Source organism: Zonotrichia leucophrys, chromosome 7, assembly GCF_028769735.1.
Source record: "Zonotrichia leucophrys gambelii isolate GWCS_2022_RI chromosome 7, RI_Zleu_2.0, whole genome shotgun sequence".
Classification (NCBI taxonomy): Eukaryota; Metazoa; Chordata; class Aves; order Passeriformes; family Passerellidae; genus Zonotrichia; species Zonotrichia leucophrys.
The window spans coordinates 29,323,403-29,344,230 of NC_088177.1; the positions used below are offsets into that span (position 1 = coordinate 29,323,403).

Consider the following 20,828-nt stretch of genomic DNA (forward strand, 5'->3'; position numbering starts at 1 on the left):
AACTGTCATTTTTCAGATCCAAACAGGATGTTGGACAGTGCCTCCAAAAAAGATGGAATTACGGCTCACTGGGCCCTGCTAATGCAAGGAACTTTGGGCCTTCTTTTTCTTCCTAGGTGTTCTCTGGTTTGGTATTCCCACTCTGGCTGATTGGGGAAAAAATGAGACCTGTCTTCAGACTCCAGATTATGAGCAGAAATTACCCTGTAAGGAGGTGCTGAACACACGACACACTGGCTCTGTGTGTGTGCTGTGCAAAAGCAATGGGTTTATAAGGAAACTGAATTAGTGTGAATTTAATGATGCCCTTTATTTGTGGATTCAGGTCATGAAGATGCACTGGATTAATATCTTTGTATAGATCTCACACAGAAGGTGAGGTCTAAGAAAAGATAGGGGAAGGAATTAACATTTGTGGAGAGTACCTAAATAGCAAAGGCAGATCAGCTCAAACAAGTGTATATGTGTATATATATATATATATGTATGCACGAATAAAAAAAAAAAAAAAGAAGAAAAAATATTTACAGAAAGTGGGTTCCAGACAGGAAATAAAATAAAGAAGCCAAATCAATACAGCAAATGCCTTAAATAAGACAGACAAAGCTTCAAACCTGAACCCCCCCATCCCCAAAATTTGGAAAATTATATCATTTAATGAGCAAGGTATTATTAACTGCCATGGAGTTTACTTCAGAAAATGTTGCCAGTCATGTTGGTTCTACAAGGCATTATTCCAGCCAAGAATTCTTATTATTTTAAATAAATAAGTATATCTTAGCTATAAATAGCCAGGTCAGTATGCACTAGAAAGGATTTACCAGTTTGGTGAGAACAAAATTGACTGAGGACAGTAAAAAACTGTTTAGTCAAAGAGAAAGAAGTCAATAGCAAGTAAAAATAGCAAGGAAAACCAGTTAGAATTAATTAAGTTGCTGATTTGCACTTAGCAAAATATTTACAAAAATACTTTGATAAGATAATTATTAGGAATGCATAATTAGAATGTGATTACTTTGATCTTGCTGAAATCAGCAGAAAAATCCAGTTGTGCTCCTTCCTGCAGCAGCCTCATTTTTGCTCTGTGGCACTATTATTTTTAACTGTTCTATCATGAACAGAGCTGAATTTCTCGGTGTGACCCAGCAAGAGGGCCTTTTTCTGGAGCTCAGTACTCAAAGCCGTGGCCTAACAGTTCTGAAGAGATGTAGGTCTGACTGGCCAGATTTTCATAAAGGGCTCATTACTAAGCTTCTCTCCCAGAATCTGAAAATTTTAGAAGGCTACAGCTTTTCTGAGAAGAGGGACACCACAGGCCCCTGAGAGTTACAGCCCTTCTGCCCTGCAAAGTCAGATCACTCGAAACCAGCTTCTGCAGCAGTATTTCCTGCTGTTGGCTCTGTCAGACACTTTTATCGTTTGTTAAATGGGGAGGAACTCCTCCACTTATCTACTTATTTCTGTGTTTATTTTCTCTTGCTTCTCAAGTGCTTCTTCTACCAACCAACAGAAAGAAGGTTCCCCAAGCCCAGAGGCTTCTCTTTTCCATCCTTCTATTATGATTGAATTAGACATGGGGGAGCAGTCTCAATTCCAGAACTGCATTTATTTTTTTTACACTTATGTACATGTTTATATACTTACTTGTCTGCTATGGATAAAGAAGACCCCAGAAACATGCTTTTTGCAGATTAAAAACAAACAGTTCTGTGGATTCCCCTAAAGTTACTCTATTTTTATCCAAGAGGTTCTGCTTTTGACTCTGCAAGACTGAAACTCAGCCCAAGGGGGGCAACTCTTGCAAATATTCTGAATACAGAGATGAACAAAATGGAAGATGGCAATTCTTTTTCCCCAAGCCCAAACATAAAATGACTTCGAGGTCAAAGCTGACCTAGCAAAAAACACAAGTCTCCAAGTGGGGTCTGGGGCAGCTCAGGTACAGAACAGCGAACCTGGGAGCACGGAGTGTGCTGACGGTGGCCTCCCACCGCCAATGTCTCTATGTGTTTTCTACTTCTTTTAAAGATAAAAGTACTTGGGGTACAGGCAAAAGAAAGTAGGTGTTTTCAGATGGAAAATAAGGTCGTTACAGAGTGTTTTGTCCATGCGAAGCCACAGTTTAGACATAGGCAGACAGCCCCAGCTGCACGAGCAGCATTTCCCGTAATGACCTCCCCGCAGCCCTCCCGGAGCCGCTCGGGGGGAGCCCGCGGGCCGCCCCCCGGGGCCGCCCCTCCTTCTCCGCCGGGGTGGGATCGCCGCTCTGCCCTCCCCGGGGCCGGGCCGCCCGCTCCGCTCCCGGGGCCGAGCGGCGCGGAGCGGGGCAGCCGCGGGCGGGCGCAGCGCCGGGGCGATGCCGGCGGCGCGGCTGCGGCTCCTGGCCGGCTGCCTCCTCCTCCTCCCGCTGCTGCTGCTGCTGCTGGGCGGCCGCGGCGCCGCCGCCCTCGGCCGGGACGCGGTGCCTTCCCTGCGGAGTGAGTGACGCCTCGGGTGGCCCGGGGGTGGGGAGCGGAGCGGAGCGGCGCGGCGGGCGGGGGCCCCGAGTCCCGGGCGTTCCGAGCCTGCCGCCGTGCGGGACCGCCGGGCTCCGCCGAGCCCTCCCGAGCCCCGGCGGCTCCGAGCGCTCCGGGACGAGGGGCCGGGGGCTGCCCTGCTGGCTCTGCTTCGCGCCCTCACTGCTCTGTATTCCGCTGCCCTCCGTGCGCCCGGAGAGAATAGCGATAGTTTAATCCTCATTTCGAGTAAATCCCTGTCACTTCCTTTATTATCACATAAGCAATTCTCTCTGCTTTTTTGGAGGGAAGGAAATGGGAGGTAAGGAGGAAGGAAATTAAGCTATCTTGTTCGCCTAGTTTTGTTACAGCCGTTTATTCCCGATTAGCTGTGTTGAGCCCGAGTAAACAGGAACTTAGAGGTGCTGGTCAGCAATTACCTCTTCATCTGGGGCTGAACATCAGCTCCAGGTTTCTCTCTGGGAATACGTTTCTTGTCCCCTTGTCCTTGTGTGGAGGGGCGTGGATGTAGAGAAGTGGATCTGTTCTAAAGACTTCTCTTCACCCATTCAGTTTCTAAAGCATAGATTATCTCCTTTCCTCTTGGAGTCCTCTGAGGCCACCGAGCTCCGTTGCAGCTCTTCAGGACTTTGGGCACAGACCTCTCCCTGACACCAGGAGCTTTGTAACAGAACCCATCTGTGTGAGCAGCTGTGAAATGAATAGTGTAGCCTTGCAAGCTCAGAAGAGGTGAGCCTGGAGGCATTCCCAGGCTTGATGTTGCTCCAGTTGTCTCATTGCCCCACGTAGAGCTGAGCTGGAGCTCGTGGAGCTGTCACTGAGCCTGCCATCTCTCATGTCTTACTTCTGTGGTGAGCTGGCTGTTTCCTGGCCGTCTTCAGGCAAGCAAGCTCAGCTCTCTTGCCAATTGCATTTTGTGTGTGGGGAATGGAAACCACATTTGGAAGGGGGCTCAAGAATTATGGTCTGGCTGTTATTGGCACAAGTTGCCCCAGAATGAAAAAGGGACGTTATTCACAGAAATCATCCAGATGGGTTATTTGTGTACACTGGGAAAGAACTTTATCTTTTCTCAGCAGTTACTGCAACTCTTAAGGGCCTTACAGATAAAGGCTTTCAAAGGTTGAGAATCCTTCACCTCTGGGTTGTGGTCTTGCTGCCCTCACCCCAGGAAGGTGCTGTTTGGGAGATGCTGCATGCTGTGGATATAGATAAACTTCCTCAAACTCACAATATACATGTGGATCCCAGTATCCTGGTGAATTAATCTCATTAATCAGAGTTTACTAGTGCTAACATCCCAGTTTTTAGTTACCTAGCAAATTGACAGTGTATTTTCTGGGCAGCAAAGATAAGACTGCTGTGGAAAAGACATACTTGTAGTATGAGAGGCAGAAACTCTTTCTGGCCACGTAAATAGAGACACCTGTGTTGCCCATGGAGGAGTGGATTGGATAAGAAGGGTGAAACCAGTACAAACTGCAAAACTTCACTGGTTTTCACCTGCTGCCGGTCAGAAGGGCTTGCTCCTGCTCCATCAGACTGCCAGTTTCTATAGCCATGGGGGAAACAGCCACTCTTAGCAGTGCCACAATCTGCAGTGCCACCTCTCTCTAAGTCATAATGTGTTCTATGCAGAATCTGTAACCAAAAACCTCCCCATAATCCATATCCTCTCTGTTCTGCTTGTTGTATGCACATTACATTGTTGAGCTGATCTCCTGTGTGCTTGTTAGACAGCACTGTCACAGTGCTGCTTGAAACATCTTCCTTTTTTAGGGCCACACCTAAGCTCTATGCACTAAACTCAGACATAGCATCTGAGTGGTCCTCTGCATCTCATATTTCATTTGTGGGCTCTGTCAATTTGAAGGGATTTTTTATTGTCGTATTTAGTGCTTCAGTATGCTAGGTGTGGTGAATTACAGAAAGATGCAAGTATGCATGGCAGAAATTATGACTGTAAAATGTGAAGGCAAAATGGAGGTGCTGCTCAGGTTCTCAACACATAATCTCCTGAGGCATAAAATATCTCACATATGTGAACAGAACTTCTTGGGTTATTTACCATTGGATTTCTGAGTGAATCAAGTCGCTGAGCTGTTACAGGCTTACATTTTGCTGATTTCCAGTTCCTCAGCTGCCCTCTTATTTTCAGTCTATATGATCAGTTAAACTTTTGCTCCCAAGACATTAAACAGCTGACTTTTTTCACATACTTACAGCATGATGTCACACATTTCAGTGAATTTCTATGTGATTCCAAAAAATCTGGGATGTCAGGCTAGCCCCACAACATCTGCTCTTGTGGAAGGCAGTCACAGATGGCTGAACAATATGTATCAAATAGCAAAGGCATACTTTAACCCTTGGCCACCAGTTCTAATGGCATAGAGAAATTCTGCTATTCCTGTGTCCTGTTGACAATGCAACTCATTTTCTTTCTTTCTCTGTAGTTGCAGAGTAAAGAATGAATATGGCAATGTCAGTCTTAAAATATTTAGCTTTTACTTTAATTGCATTCTCCCATTTACACTGGGAATTATTTTGCAGTATACAACATGACATGTTGTATTACTTAAACTTTTTGTCCATTGCTGTGTCCTTTACTCTGTCTTGGTGAGCAGTGGCTTTTTTCTTTAAACATGACTGATGTTTTTGGGCACCTCTTGTTTTTGTTTGGGGTTATTTTTTGCTATCCAGCTTGAGAAGTATTATCTGGTTTTATTTTTGTGAACTTGCAAGTAGTCCACATGTTTTGAAAAATCAGCTGGCAGTAAAATTAGACCTGTATTCATTAGTTTTTTGGAGCGTCAGTTATTCTGATGGATATTTTCAGTTTTCTTCGTAAGTGGCTGCAATTAAAACATTTGTCTTTTAATAATATTTAATCAATTGCAGAATTCTACAGACTGAAAGTTTGTTGTGTTTTCTTCCCCTTGCAGATAAAGGGATATTTATTATCCAGAGTGAAAATTCCAGCTTGTGCATTAAAGTGGACAGAGCTGGCCTTGTTCTGGAGGACTGCAGTCAGCTCTCAGAAAAGATGTTATGGAAATGGGTGTCCAACCGTCGTCTTTTCAACATAGGCAGCAGCACCTGTCTGGGGCTGAACATCAGCAAACCAGAGCAGCCACTAGCTATGCTTGAATGTGATTCAACTCAATACTCATTGTGGTGGAACTGTGATGGAAAAGAGTTAGTTGGTGTATCAGAGTTTAAATTAGCAGTTGAAAACAGTAAATATATTGTGGCCAAAAAAAAATCTACTTGTCAATGGAAACAGTATATGTCCTATGATGAAGATCTTTGTGAACATCCATTCCAAGGTAAGAATAAAACTTTGTTATAGAAATGTTAGATGGGAAAAGTTTTAGAAATTCTGGGTTGCGGTTTGGGCCTCAAAGTTTGTGGGTGTTTTTATGTGCAGTGGTTGAGGTGAGCATACCACACAATTGATGTTCTTTTGTTAAATTGACCCCCACACCCACCAGTATCCTTCCAAATCAGGAAATGCTCATTTCAAACCACCTGTAAAATTAGAAGGGTTACTAAGGATGTGCTGTTGCCTGTGCTGCAGCTTCCATTATCAGATAAACCCAAAGAGAGATAAGAAAGGATTTGGAGTTCCTGTCACTGCAGATCAGTCTGTCATTGCAGTGTGCATGGACCAGTGTCTGCCATGTTCTGCACCTGGACTCTGAACATGCCAAACTTTGAAACAGAGATCAGAAGTTTGATAAATCCTGCTGTTCAGCTAGTGTGTAGCTGTTCAGCTGAGGTGTAAGAATGTACATCAAGATCCAGGTCTGCAGACTTGAACAGTTTTCTAGGTTTAAGGACTAAGATAAACCCACTGACTTCAAACAGCAACAGACAGCCTGTACCTTGGCCCCTTCCTCAGCATTTCTGTAAGAGGGAGAGGCCTGATGTTTGCACACTGTCTCAGACTGAAGTTGTTGATTTTCCCCACTTGAACTGGGTGTTTGGGTTCCAGATCTGGTCTTAGTGGCTTCCCCTGTAGATGTAGCTCAGCCTCTGCTCTCACCAAACTCCTTCTTTGAGACCTGTAATAACTGGGAAAGTACTACAGTGCCCGACCTCTTTTTTAAAGCCTAATGGAATTCATACTTAAGACCAGACAGAAAAATATATAAATCCATGAAAAGTCATACACATTTACCATGTACACACAGTGGGATGGAAGTAGACCTGGTTAAGCTCTTTTACTGCAACATGTCAGAGAGGTGAGGAGAGGATCAGCATTAGGCAGGTACTTCTAGCCTAGTTTTAGGACCGAAGTATTGAATTGTGTTGGTAAAAAACTCTTTCAGGTTCTGTTTTCCACCTTCTACCACAACTCATGCACATGCAAAGGCAAGCCAGCCTGTTAGTCCACCAAGCAAAGGGTGTGAGGGATAGCTACCTTCAAAATAAAAAAAAAAAATAAAAAAAAAAAATTGTAACTGTAGTAAGAGGTCTGTAGCATTTGAATTTGGTTTCTTGCCAGGACTGAGATAATCCCTCTGTAGCTGGCAGCATGGTAGCAGGCAGACAGAAAAGCAATCCTGATTTATTTTTTGACCTGTTCCTTGTATTTTCTGTTCATTCACATCAGAAGGAGATTTACAATGTGTAACCTGCTCTTTTATATGTGCACAGCCAGCCATTAACTCTAGAAACCTCTAGGAACTTGGCAGTATGTATTGATTCTGTAGTTGAAGGACTTTGGTCTTAAAGCTATCAGTGTGGAATATTTGATAAACAATTTCATTCAAAGAGTGGTTGTGGTTCTTTGACCTTTTTAAGAAGCTCTGAGATTTAGGAGACACTCACTGAGGTAAAGCTTTTACAGCTTTCAGGTGCACTGGATTCTCTCAATATTTTGGTCCTCAAAGTAAGAACAAACAATAGGAAAATATTTTTAATATTAAATATTTTGTAAGGCATTGATTGTGGATGTATGTATGGAGCATCAGTTCTTTAGCTGTGTTATTATTCTCCACAGGATAAAAACTTATTTTTAAAATTCTATTTAATATTCCTTTGTCTTGTATGCTTCCTTGCCCAAAGAATGACAAAGAAAGTGGAACACACATTAGAAATCCACTTTATAAAGAGTAGGAGAAGCAGGGGAATAATGTTAAGTTACTTGTATGTCATAGACTAATAAATAAGTAGAATTTGTCTCTGAGTGTGTACTGATTTAACTAATTGTTGTTTTATGTGGTTGTTCTGAAATATAGATACAGGCTTTGTGTTAATTGATCAGAGTTTGGGGGTTGTGGTTTTGTTTGGGATTTTTTTTTGTTAATGGAGTAAGTTACAGGAATGTGTCTCATGGTGACAAATTTCATAAATTATTATTTCTACATTTTATTTTCTGAAATTATGGTGCTCACACTTGTAATGCTGTTGCCAATTATAAATTAAAATTTAAAAATAATTTTAGACATTTTATTTTTATCACTGCTGCTAAATACAGGAATAATGACATATGGGGGCAAAAAAAATTGTTGTGGTCTGCATTCTTTCAATCTCTACTTTCTTTTCCAGAAACATACACCTTGCTTGGAAATTCTTTTGGTCTCCCATGCGTTTTTCCATTTAAATATAACAATAAGTGGTATTATGAGTGTACCAGAGATGGAAAGGAATCTGAGTGGTGTGCCACAACAACTCACTATGAACAAGATGAAAAATGGGGGTTTTGCCCAAATGCTGGTAAGATGTTGCTTGTCTTCTCTCTCCCCCCTCCATGAGTTTGTTCTTTATTAGTAATACTAGGACACCGTCTGGATTTGGATTACTTCCCTTCTGTTAGAAGGGAACGTCTTTTTAAAAAGCACAAAGGAATATCTTTAGCAAATCTATTACAGTTTATTGTTTGACCTTTGAGACTCAAAGTGCTCATCACAACAACAAAACCAGCCAAGGACCTCATTCTGTGCAGCCCACTGACCATACCCTGCAGCCAAAGCCCTCTGTCCTAGTCATACACAGGCAGCTTATGTGGGACACTTTACCTAAGGGCTGCTCCTGCAAAGTCACCTTCTGCCAGGACTGCCCTGCATCTGGCACATTCCTTTTCTTCTGTGCACTGCTTGGATATGTCTTGGCCTAAAATACTAGAAAGCAATAGCTTTAAAACTGCTTGCTGTTGAAAGGATTTTAGATGTATAATCTTTGTGAACATTTGAGCTTATTGCATAAGTAAGCAAAATAGTGTCTTCTATCAGTAGAAGTGGTTTGGAAAAGCCTTTCCTACTCAAGCTACATTTCAGATCTCTGTTCCAAAGCATCTTAAAAACAGCTGTAAATGTGTCTTTGCAGTGAGTACTTCTGGGCAGCTGTTAAAATAGACAGTATTTGTATCCTTGCTTATCCTTTTTAATTAAAGTTCATTCTCTTGAGTACAAGGACCAAGGAGATCCGGTGAGTGTTGCCACAAGCTGGGTGAGGTGTTCACCATTTGAATATTTCAACATTCAGCTTTAGAAGCAAATCATTAGCCAGAATAAATTAAAATGTAGCTGTGTTGGCTTCAAGAGAGTTGTGGAAATCACCACCAGCTGCAGATCAGCTCCTGAGTGTTTTATCAACCATTTGATATTTGGAGCAACATTTTATTTCATTAGTGCCCTATTTCCCTATTTGTGTTAACTAAGTAATAGAAAAGGTGATCACAATTGTGCTTCCTTTGGGATGCTGCTGTCATTAATTAATTAAATTGTTCAAGGTGTTGTGTTTCTGATTGGTTTGGCATGATGGGCAGCTGGTGATAAATCTGTTTCTGAATAGAGAGGGGCTGTGACATCTTTTGGAAGAAGAACCCCAAGACACACATCTGCTACCAGTTCAACCTGGCGTCCGTGCTGAGCTGGCCTGAGGCTCGGGCTGCCTGTCAGCTGCAGGGAGGGGACCTGCTCAGTGTCACCAACCCCGAGGAGCAGGACTACATAACTAACTTAAGCAGTGAGTAGACGTTGCTCTGGGGACCTTGTAGGAAACCTGTAGTTAGATTTCCTCCTTACCTGTGCAAAGGGATAGCTTTGGAGCCTAATACCCTGAATGATGTCTCTCCCATTGCTGCTTGTGGGGCTGTGTCATGTAACACACCTCAGTAGAGCTGTTTGAAAGAGCAAGGATGAAGGTAAATCCCCACCTTAATAAACTGAGATGCAGAAGTGGTGATGTTACTTGAGGGTGTCATTTTCTCAATTCTCCCTCCCCACAGAGATTCCCATTCATCCTGCAGCTGTGGTTAGGGAGTGTGTTTGTTTACTTTGGAGAATAATACATGGTTACCTTCTCTGCAATCTACCTTGGTGTCCCTTTCTCCTGCTAAATTTTCCCTGTAAACTGGACTTCAGTAAATGGGAATGATAGGAACATTTCTACAGGCTTAAAGTAAATGTCCTGTATGGAAAAAATGCCAACTGTATAAATACATGTTACTCCTTCTCTGATAAGCTATTTGCTTTTCCCCTTGGAGCAAATGTCTCAAACAAATTGTGCAGAGCCTTCTGAAAGGAAGGATTTCATGGGTGTTTGAGTGTAAGTGGAGGAATGGGTGGTGGAGCTCTGATGCAAAGGTTGCCTCAGATTTTCATTGCTTCCCACTATTGCTGGTTTTCAATTGAAGGATATAAGCTAACAGGAAGTTTCAAAAATATTTCATTGGCATTTTGATATGCCTGCAAGGCTGTAAAGGTTTCTGAAAGTTGTTTGGTTAATGAAAAGCTGAAACAGGCTAGTGTTTATGTAAACAGGCTAGCATTTATGTAGCTGCTTGTTCTAGATTTAACTTCTAAGGCCAGCAGCAACTTATGCAGGAAGAGTTTGCAGAATGAGTGGCTTTTGAAGGATTTCAGGTTTCAAGTTTGTTCCTTTTCATCTCTGTGTTGATTAACAGAGCAAGTTACTATTTCTGAGGACAGGAAAAAAAGCCAACCAGCCTGAACTTTGTGGAGAGTGCTTTGAAGTTTTGTTTTATTCCAATTGTAACAAGTCAGGACAGCAGGTCTATGCCTGTAGATATTTTAAAGCTTGGAGAAAGCATGCAGTATTACTTTGTTTATTTTTTTCTGTTTCAGGGCAGTTAAATTCCACAGACATGATGCTGTGGATGGGCCTGAACCGCCTGGATGAAGACGCTGGCTGGCAGTGGTCAGATGGAGCACCACTAATGTTTGTCAACTGGAGAGCAAGTACTTGATGTTCCTCTTGCATATGTTATAGCAGCATAATTATATACTCTCTATAACTGCAGCTTGATGCAGCACTGCTGTTTCCACAGCTATGTTTGAAAGTTGAATTAAGTGAATGAACGCAGGTTTTTTTTGTTAGATCTATTTATTCATGTTCACAAACTGAAAGCCTTTCTAAGGATATAACATCAAGTGAGATCTATCTCTTCAAAGCATTAATGGTCCAATCCTTTTGTACTTTCAAAGATGTTCCTTTGCTGCATATTTAAAAACTGTAGCTACTTTCATGGAGGAAAGGAGTTTCAATTTTTTTATGTTAACAAGCTGTAATTACAATTAGTACACTAACATGAATTTTGTGACTTGGTTTGCTTAATTTTGAAGCCTGTCCACCAACAATTAATTATAGACATTCAAGCTTGTTTCAGTCTCTCATCTGAGAGCAGCAGCCAAGGAGGCATTGCCACACATGTAATTAATGGTAAATGTTCAACTGTCCATAGTACTGATATAATATTATTAGAAGTTTGGGTATGCAGGCTTGTTTATACATTAATTCAAGAAGTTGCAGGGAACCTTACAACACCATTTTACAACTAAGAACTGTTTTTTTGTAATTTTGTGCTCCTCAAAAATGTGTTTGCAGATGTCTCTGATAACCATTATAAAGAAAATCATTGTGCAGTGATTAATCCAAGACTAAAGTATGGCTGGAACAGTTATTTTTGTGAATCTGGATTGCCTTTTGTATGCAAAAAATATTTAAATAAGACAGAGCATGAAACACTGGGTAAGTGTGTCAGTGTTACTGTATCTTGTTTGTGGGGGTGCAAGGAGAGCAAAAGAAGCCACCTGACTATAAAGTCAGCAGAACAGAGTGGCACCTGCAGTAAATGTGTGGGTTTGCTTGTTTAAGTTGAATACAACTTACTTTAACTGATGTAATAACACTTTCTTCTGTTTAAATTCAGTCTTTGAAAACAATGCACTCTTTGTTGAGAGTCTTAGAACAAACAGTTTTAATACAAATAACATTTACTTGATTCCTTACACCATCAGTATGCTCATTCCCTTTTATATTACTATATAATCCACACTTAGAAGTTGCAAAATAGGTTTTCAGTGTGAATGGAATTAACCAGTGGCACACACGGAAGAAAGCTGTATAAATGCAGCACAAAATTTGCAGGGATTTTTATGATGTGCTGTATTTTTGATATGCCAAAAAAGTGTTGTACATATACTTCAAGTGTTTATACAATGAGTATAGGATGTGTAGTGCATGGAATGACTCAATGACTCTCTGTTCTGTGAGAAAGTCAAAAACAGAATTTAGTTTATTCTAACATAAATTTTTTGTTTCATAAGAGCTACTTGCATAAATTTTTGGTTTTATATGAGCTACTTACACGGGTTCAGCTCCTTCCTGGTAACTTAAAGAAAGTTTAGCAGCTTGTTTCAGGTAGTAAAGGAAGGCTATCCAAACTTTCTGTAGGTAATGTGTCTGAAAAAGCTTTATCTGTCTTTGAACCAAGTTCAGAAGTAATAAGGGAGATAAACTGTGTTTTAAACTGAATTAGGTTTTGCCACTAGTCCAGCAGCCCAAACAGTTCAATCATCAAATAAAATGGAAGGAATTTCAGTTTGCTTGGTAGGTGATGATCCATAGAGCAAGTGTTTTGGCCTCCTTTAAGTCATCTTGGAAAACTCTGTTTTCTGCATTTTAAGGTTAAAAAAAACAACTCTGAACATGTTATGAACATAGCATAAGCTTGGCAATTCTGTCTAATGTACATGAACTTGGTGTGCTCATTTCAAGATACCTGGCAGTACCATGCCACTCGTTGTGACCCTGGCTGGTACCCGCACAATCGCAACTGCTACAGACTCCATAAAGAGCACAAGAGCTGGAACGATGCTTCTCTCTCATGCCAGAGTGAAAATAGCAGGCTCATTAGTGTGTCCTCCATGGCAGATGAAGAGCTGCTCCTTAACTTGCTTGAAAGTGGTGAGTTTGGGGAGTTCAAGTGTGCATGTGTTTCTTGAAGTATTTTGTGGTGCTCTTTTGTGCAGCTCTTTAACTTGTAACCATCTAAGCACTATATTATGTGTCATACCCAAATGATGTTTGCAAAAAAAGAAACCATGTTGCATGTCCATTCTAGGAGTCTTAAAAACGCATAGTCACCTTTTCCAATAACTATTCTTAAAATAAAGAGATGACTCCATGAAGCAGACACAGTGAGGCCATAGTAAACATGCTAGCTTTTGTCCTTTCCTACTCTTGCCTGGTTCCTTGCAAACTATTGCAAAACATTCAGTCATCAACCTTATACTAGAGCTGTGCTTAGAAGCAAAACCAATTCAGTGTGTCTTTGGCTTGCAAACTGGCCTGATCCCCACTGCAAAATTGCTGCTGTTACTGTGAGGGCAGAGTCCCCTTTGATGTCAGCAGGGCGTATCAAAGCACTTCTGCTGGTTCACATTGTCCTGAGAGGCAGCACAATTGCACAAGGAACTTAATGAACAAAAGCTCTTTGATGCAGCAATGCCAATACTTTTGTTGTCATAACAGCAGCAAAGGAAAGTGAGTATTTTCTGCCTGCCACTGACACCAGTGTGCTGGCTGAGCTGCACAGTTTGGTTTTGAGTTTTTCTCGCAGAGCTGGGGCAAAGTGTCATGTGGAGATTAGGAGATTAACCTCCATCATCTTCCTCACCTCCATGAAGGCCCTCCATAGATAACAAATACCATCGTTGGCAGGGATGCTGTAATGGATAGATGTAATTGTTCTCTGTTGAGTTCAGCTTCAGTCTGCTGCTTCATTCCAGCTTGTTCAAGCTTCTCTTCAGGAGAAGGGCTTACATGCCTGGAAGCCTGAGTGCTTTTTCTCCTGTAGAGGCTGGTAAAATAAGACTTCACATCAAAATGCAAGCCTTATCTCTCCTTTTTTTGTTAGATGCTGGCTACAATTGTGCTGTAACTGGGCCCTATAACTCTCAGAGAATCCTAAAGCTGAGTGTGGCATGGAAAATTATATGAAGAAATATTTCACTCTCACATCAGTTTTGCTTGCCCATACACTTCAAGAAAGTGCATATGCTCTTAATTTGTATGTTCTAGGATTTTAAAGCATATTATCATGTATGTTGATTCTGTTTTTGAAATTATTTAGCTTTCAAGAGCAGTAGAACCTAGTCTCATCAGTAAGGTTTCCTAAAGTTTATACAGCTTTTATTTTTTCCTGAAAGAAGGACATTCCTATAAAAATCCCATGAATAACTTAATGGTGGTATCGTGTTAGAGGAAAAACAGGCTTTATCACTTCACCATTAAAATCTGAACTCGCTTATTCTTTTACAGAAAATGTAACAGAGACATGGATTGGATTATACAGTAATAACACCCCTGTTGTTTTTGAGTGGTCAGATAGAACCCCAGTAAAATTCTCTAACTGGCACAGACAAGAACCTAACACCTTTCAAAGAACAGGACAACTCTGTGTTTTGGCACAAGGACCTGTAAGTTTTCTTTTTAAAGGAATTAGGCACTTATGTTTTAGCTCATAATAATTTTATTTCTTGCTGTGCATACTTTTTTAAACCATGACCTAGAGTATGACTTTATTTTTGTTTCTTAATGCATTCATGTTATGACAAATGCAACACAGCCTTTAGAAACCAATGCATTCTGCAGTATTGATGCACAGAAAATTATTCACAGATCTTGAGCTTATGTTCAATAAAAAGTACAACATATGTAAAGCCTGGCAAATGGAAGACAACAAATATGAGTGGGTATTTTGATAAAGTAATTTAAAATCCAAGTAGTGTGTATCATAATTTATGATGCATAAGTTCTGGTCTTGAAAGTTTCAAATTTATGTTTTGAAAAACTGTCAGCTGTGCCTGTATTATCTTTGTGTAAATATCTATAAATTTTATGGAATGTCTTTCAAAACAATAGTCTAGGTCTACAAGAAAGTATAGAAGTTGATAGCAGATTGATTGATAGAGAGATTGATACCAGATCAGTCAGGATTTGTAAAACAACACTGTCCTATCTTGTTGGTATTCATGGCACTGTCAATTCTTTTTTAATGTGGTCATGCATTTACTTTACTTTTGCAATTACCAGTTCTTAAACTCACTAATACATGACTTGCTTAAGTAGCACTATAATTTTAAAAACTTTTCTGCAAAATATGTTTGGTCTGAGTGTGAAAACTGTATCAAGGGTTCTGCTGTCTCTACAGTAGTGGATCCAAGTTACAATCTTTAACTCAGGAGAAAACCAAGACAATTACAGTGACTGGGAAAAGTCTGTTCTTACTGGAAGCAGAAAATAGGACTTTGGAACAAGGAGAGGTGGGGAGGGGGGGAGGGTTTAGATTCCAAAGTCATATTTTACTTATGAATATATGTATAAACAAACAAATGAAAATGTAAAATACAAAGGAAAAGTAGGTTTGGGATAAAATTTTTCAAGCATTGTTTTTGATGTATGTCCAGTATGTACAGATGTGTGAAAATTATAGGATACAAAGCTTGTAATATCTTGAGTAAGGACTGTTCAAATATAGAGATTAATCTTACAAAGAACTGTGATAGCCAGAAAGAAAGGTGCTCTGGCATGGCCATGGTGTTAGTTAATCAAGATGCTTTACGTCTTGAATGCTGAGTGAAAGAGACAAACCCATTTGTATGACTGATTTGGGATGTCCTGCTGACAGTGTTGGTAGAACTAAATGGACCATCTATGTCTGGGTAAATGGAGTGAGAAAAATTACTTTTTTTTAGTGAAGAGTTAAAAGAGGAAGAGAGAGTGTGGTCTAATACTTGTATAGACATGCATGACAATATGAGTATATATGGAATATATTCTCTTTTATTCTTTAGGAGGGACATTGGAGGATTAAAAAATGTGAAGACAAATCTTTCTATATCTGCAAAAAAGCAGGGGAATTTAATAGTGTCTCTCCTGAACTGGAATCAAATTGTCCAGAGGTAAGTGGTTTTGTGGTTGTTTTAGAACTATATTAATGACATAGAACTATATAGGTAACCTCTAAATACAGCTACAGAACATGTGGATGCAAATAGGTAATTTCTGTTTTTCATCTTAAAAACATGCATGTTTTGCTTGGAAAAATCACATTGTTTGCTTTAAAAGTAGGTAAACTAAATTTTAATGTAAGATTAAAAGGCTTCACAAGATGCCTTTCATGGCTTGTTGTTTCATCAGAGATTGTGACCCAAGTTCCTATTTCTTTCTAGATCAAAAGTGAAACCCTTTTGTCCAACATCTGTGCAAATAAGGGCTGTTATATGATGCCTCGTCCCACACATGGTTTTCATACATTGAAATGGAATGTCAGGGTGAAAACCTACCAGTTTCAGTGACACAGAGGGTGAACTCTTCCACTTGTACATTTGCTTTCAAACACAAATGGGAAAGAGCACAGCTATCCAACTAGGAGATGGTATCATATTTTCAGGCATTTAGGCTCTGTGTTCTAGTAGTAAAAGGAAGCATGTTAAAATACGACTTAGTTTGCCATCAGTTCCTTTTCACAGTGTGGAAAGAGGAAGCTTGTTGAATTTCTGTTATATTCAAAACTGTGGAGGGAAAAAAAATCTCTCTAAGCTGCTTTATTATTTAGCTAATTGTCTTCCTTTTTTAGATTTCCTGTCTTGTTTCTTGGGAAATGAAGAAACGCAGCCAGTTCAGTTGAATTTTAAGAAGGTTGCAATTGAACTGTTTGGGGTCGGATGCAGTCTTTTGCCAGATGTAGTGTCCAGATCCAGAGTTCTTGTCATACCAATGTGGACATTACTTCTTGATTCCAGCTTAAAATTTCCAGAAGTTTAGGGTGACTGCATTTATTTAATTTGGACCAATGTATTTTGTCACTCAAGAATTTTGTGTGTTGTTAGTGTAAGAAAGGTTTGTCCCAGTCCTGACTGGGTGAAAAATGTGCAGAGCATCAAGGTTTTCTTGACAAGCTGTAGTCAGCAGTTTGACAGCACTTCAACTTCTTCTCAATCCTGTGCCCCTGAGGACTGAGTCTCAAGGTATTGAGCCACTGGTCATAAGTATTTTGGCCCACTCTGGCAACTTCTACTCAGGATAAATTTCTGCTGCTTGGTGTTTCACACCCTGTAAAAACATTTGCTAAACCCTCTTACAGTCCCTTGGCTTTGATCCTTTTCTTTCTAGTGTGAAAAAAGTTACATTCAGTTAATCAAAAGACTGAGAGAGTGTATTATCTCGTTGTCCTCTTGCTTATTTAAAACAGTTAATCATAAATCCAAGCAGGTATGCTGCATGAGCTCACACCAGCAGAACTTACACAAGTCCAGGTGGTGTCTTTTGGACACCCAGGGTGAATGAAGTAAAAGATAATAATGAGATTAAATGAGGCAGGCTGACCATGGACGCAGTGTTCTGGCTCATCTGATATCCACATTTTCAGTGATCTTGAGAGTAACTGCTCTTCAACCATGGTAGGAAAGAAAAGATCTGCAGGGATGCCAGGGATCAGCAGGCAAAAGGGGACCAAGTTTTTAACAACTATACAATAATTAATAATCTGTAAAATGATGTTCATTTCTTTTAAGGGATGGGAAAGACATGGTGGATATTGTTACAAAATCGACAGTACCCCTCGAAGTTTTGAACTTGCTTCCAGTGGTTATTTCTGCCCATCTGCACTTGTATCAGTAACCAACAGGTAGTTAATCCTATTAGACAGTATGAAGATACCTCTAACAAGAGCTATTCTAACTTTATAAAGCATTGCATGGCAAAACATATCACCATTATGAAGTAATATTTGCTTGAGAGGTGAGCATAATTACTAACATCAGCTGAAATCAAAGGTGTGCTTTGCCTTACTTTTTAATTGAAAATAAATTTAGTAACAAGCGATTGTTAGGCTAATAAACACATTTAGCAATGTGCACACTTGGGCATGCAGAAATCTAAAGAAAATGCTTGCTGCAGGGGTATGTAACATCTTTGAGAAACTTTATTAGTGTACTTGAAAGGTGTACTGAAAGATGAAAATATACTTATTTTTATAGTGAAATAAATACAAAATTTTAATCCAAATCAATTAATGTTTTATAAATGCTTCTGTTTATGTATTCATTTTATGTGATTTCTCAGCAAATAGAGTGAGAGTAAATGTTTGAAAGCATTTGTTGCTGTTTTCCCATGCCTTGTTCTTATTTGCCTCTATTCCAGCTTTAGCAAGAGCTTTCTCCTCTGTAGATGTCCAGATGCTTGGGTTTTCTCTGCTCCCTTTGTTATTTACCCTTTATGATGGCTTTCCATTAAAGTTAGACATACTAATAGATAAATTACATCAATATAACTGCTGCCTATTTATTGTTTAAAAAATGCCTGAATAACCAAAAAAAAACCAAAAAACCAAAAACACAAGGAGGAAATATCTGCTCCCTTTAGACCAGGGAAAGTAACCCTCAGCAATCAGATAAAGAGTAGGTAGGTATTTTAGGAAACCACTGGCTACCCTACATAAAGATTGGCATCAGTGGGAATTTGCTCTGCCCAGTGGTTCCAGGATTGTGCACAGGGCGTGCAGCACTGAGCTGCAGTGTGACAAAGGTCCTTTCAGGGGGAATAAGGGACAAATCTTTGCAGCTGAGCATTGGCAGCTCAAATGTGGTAGAGAGCTGTAGGCATGCTGCACATCACTAGAATAATGTCTTCTGTCTTTTTCTGCTTTTTTTATTTTTATTTTTTCACTTCTCGGTGTAGCCATCACTAATTATGATGTTATTTCCCAGTTCCAGTTAGCAGCAATAGCAAGGAGTAGCAAAAGCATGTTAATTTTGTGGTTTTGTTAAGTTACTGCTGACGTTTGTTGTTCTGGAGTGAAAACTGCAAAACCTTTTCAGTAACTGATCCTAAAGTGTTCATTAGATAGTAAGTTGTAGAGGAAGGAGAGTAGACATAAAAAGAGGACATGCAGAGGAAATGAAAATTAAATGCAAATTCTGAGTCCCTCACAGTGTTACAGATACTGTAACACTGATCACAGTGTTGCATTCTGTCTTTTGCATTAATGTCATCCTTATATTTAGCCATTATTTTCTGAGTTTGTTAACAATTATATCAGAACTAATTGCATTTAAGTGAAAATTGAATTACTATGCACAGCAGTTAATTTGCAAAAAGGTGTATGTCTCTCATGTGACTTTAGTGAAGAAATCTAGATTCTTTGTAGTCAGTTCAGCTGGTGCTTTGGGTCCTTCAGATCTGGTTTCTTAGTGCTGGTTTGTGTATCTGCTGGTTTCAGTAGGACACTTCTGTGCAGAGATTTTTCTTTTCTTTCTTCTGGAGCCTTTTCAGACCCCACTAACATTTTTCCTTCATACCTGGAGTTTCTTGTTTTAATTTGTGCGTCATTAATACATTCTGTCTTTACATCTTGCAATTCAAGCACTGAGGTTTTATTTAAAAACTGATTCTAGTGTTTCTTTTATGTGCTCAAATGCTGAAAAAATAGGGATACAGACTTATACCTCAAGTTCCCCACAGCATTCTGTAAAGAAAATTAAGTACATCCATTATATTTTTCTCTTCTGAGAAAATTTAAATAATGTCATGAGAGATATTCACTGAAATATCAATTTTCCTATTTCATTCCAAAAACCTTTATTTTGATTATTTTGTTAAGGTTTGAACAAGCTTTTATCAACAGCATGATCCGCAGCATGGCAGAATCTGAGAGAACTTATTTTTGGATAGGCTTGCAAGACCTTAACAACACAGGAGAATACTTCTGGCTCAGTACAGCAGGCAAGAATCGCTCAGTGAGCTACACAAACTGGAACAAGCACCAGCCACGTGAGTAGCATACTGGTAAAAAATGGAAAGGCTGGAAATGGAAACTGGGGAGGGTGCTCTCTTCTCCACAACACCAGTGCTTAGCAGGGACTGAAGAATCCCAGTCCTTTCCTCCCTGCCTGGCCAAGAGAGCAGAGATAAATTTGCATCTGCTGTTGGCTCCACGAGAAGTTGCCCTCCTTACAGACACAGCTGATCCGTGAAATTCTTCTTTTCCCATGAGGTGTTTTTCATGCACACATCATATTCTTTAAAGAATGTCAAAACCCAAACCTGATGCTTTCCATACATTTCTTCATGAGCTTTTCAAGGACTTCCTGAGACTCCCAGCAAAAGATCCTAGAAAAGTAATGAATTTTATTCAGTAACAGTCACAGTTTGAAATTTGCATTCTATATGAAAAATAAGCCAGAGGTTACCAAAAACATTTCTGTGAATAACAGTATGGAGGTTTCTTCTTCTTCTTCCCCTTTAGTTTGATCTTGTTTGTTTCATAGTAATTCTTAGGAAGATATTCCAAGGAAACAAAAAGTGAAAGTATTAAACAGTTGTTCAATCTTTGAAACATAAACCACTAAGCAATATCTGAAAATAGACACATATTTATAAAGATACTCCATTTCAATAATGGCTCTTTGATGTGGACTCTTTACATTTATTGCTTTACTACTGCATTTTGCAAAAGTAATATTTCAATTGCACTTCTTCTCGTGCATTTTGTGAGAGGAACTGTTTGTCCTTGTTCATTTTACTTGCTCAAGCCAGCCAAGAGAGGCTTATAAATTGGCTGCTGACCAAAGAATTTGCTAGTTTTGTAAGTTCATTAAGCTTTTATCCAGAAACCCATGTCAATAAAACAGCAACTTGACCAAAGAAATTGCAAAGTTCAGATGTTCTATTCTGATATTCAGCACTTATCCCCATGTCTAGGTCATTCTGGAGGATGTGTGGCTATGCGAGGGAAGCACCCTGTTGGTTACTGGGAGGTGAAAAGCTGTAAGAGCTTCAAAGCCATGTCATTGTGCAAGCAAAAAGTCAATTCTTATGAAGAACCTGAACTTACTTTTCAAAAATATTCGAGTTCCTGCTATTTTGGGTGGGAGTCAGAACCTAATCTGCTCAACTGCTACAAGGTACATGTCATACTTGCTTTGAGTTTTTCTGATTCTACATCAGCTTAAGGATATGCTGTTCCTAAACCATTTTTGATGAAGCATTATTTCT

The 20,828-nt window shown here is 39.8% G+C and overlaps 1 protein-coding gene across 1 annotated transcript in view; it reads left to right on the plus strand.

Annotated features, from left to right (window-relative positions):
- Positions 1-2,353: 2,353 nt before the first annotated feature.
- The window catches only part of PLA2R1 (phospholipase A2 receptor 1), a 35,710-nt gene continuing 17,235 nt past the window's right edge, over positions 2,354-20,828 (plus strand). Inside the window, exons 1-12 of the mRNA XM_064718760.1 lie at positions 2,354-2,477; positions 5,462-5,845; positions 8,073-8,240; positions 9,318-9,491; positions 10,613-10,726; positions 11,373-11,516; positions 12,546-12,734; positions 14,091-14,248; positions 15,626-15,733; positions 17,348-17,460; positions 19,435-19,604; positions 20,535-20,737. Coding sequence (XP_064574830.1) covers positions 2,357-2,477; positions 5,462-5,845; positions 8,073-8,240; positions 9,318-9,491; positions 10,613-10,726; positions 11,373-11,516; positions 12,546-12,734; positions 14,091-14,248; positions 15,626-15,733; positions 17,348-17,460; positions 19,435-19,604; positions 20,535-20,737 — 2,046 coding nt within the window. The 5' untranslated portion in view covers positions 2,354-2,356. The remainder of the gene's footprint in view (positions 2,478-5,461; positions 5,846-8,072; positions 8,241-9,317; positions 9,492-10,612; positions 10,727-11,372; positions 11,517-12,545; positions 12,735-14,090; positions 14,249-15,625; positions 15,734-17,347; positions 17,461-19,434; positions 19,605-20,534; positions 20,738-20,828) is intronic.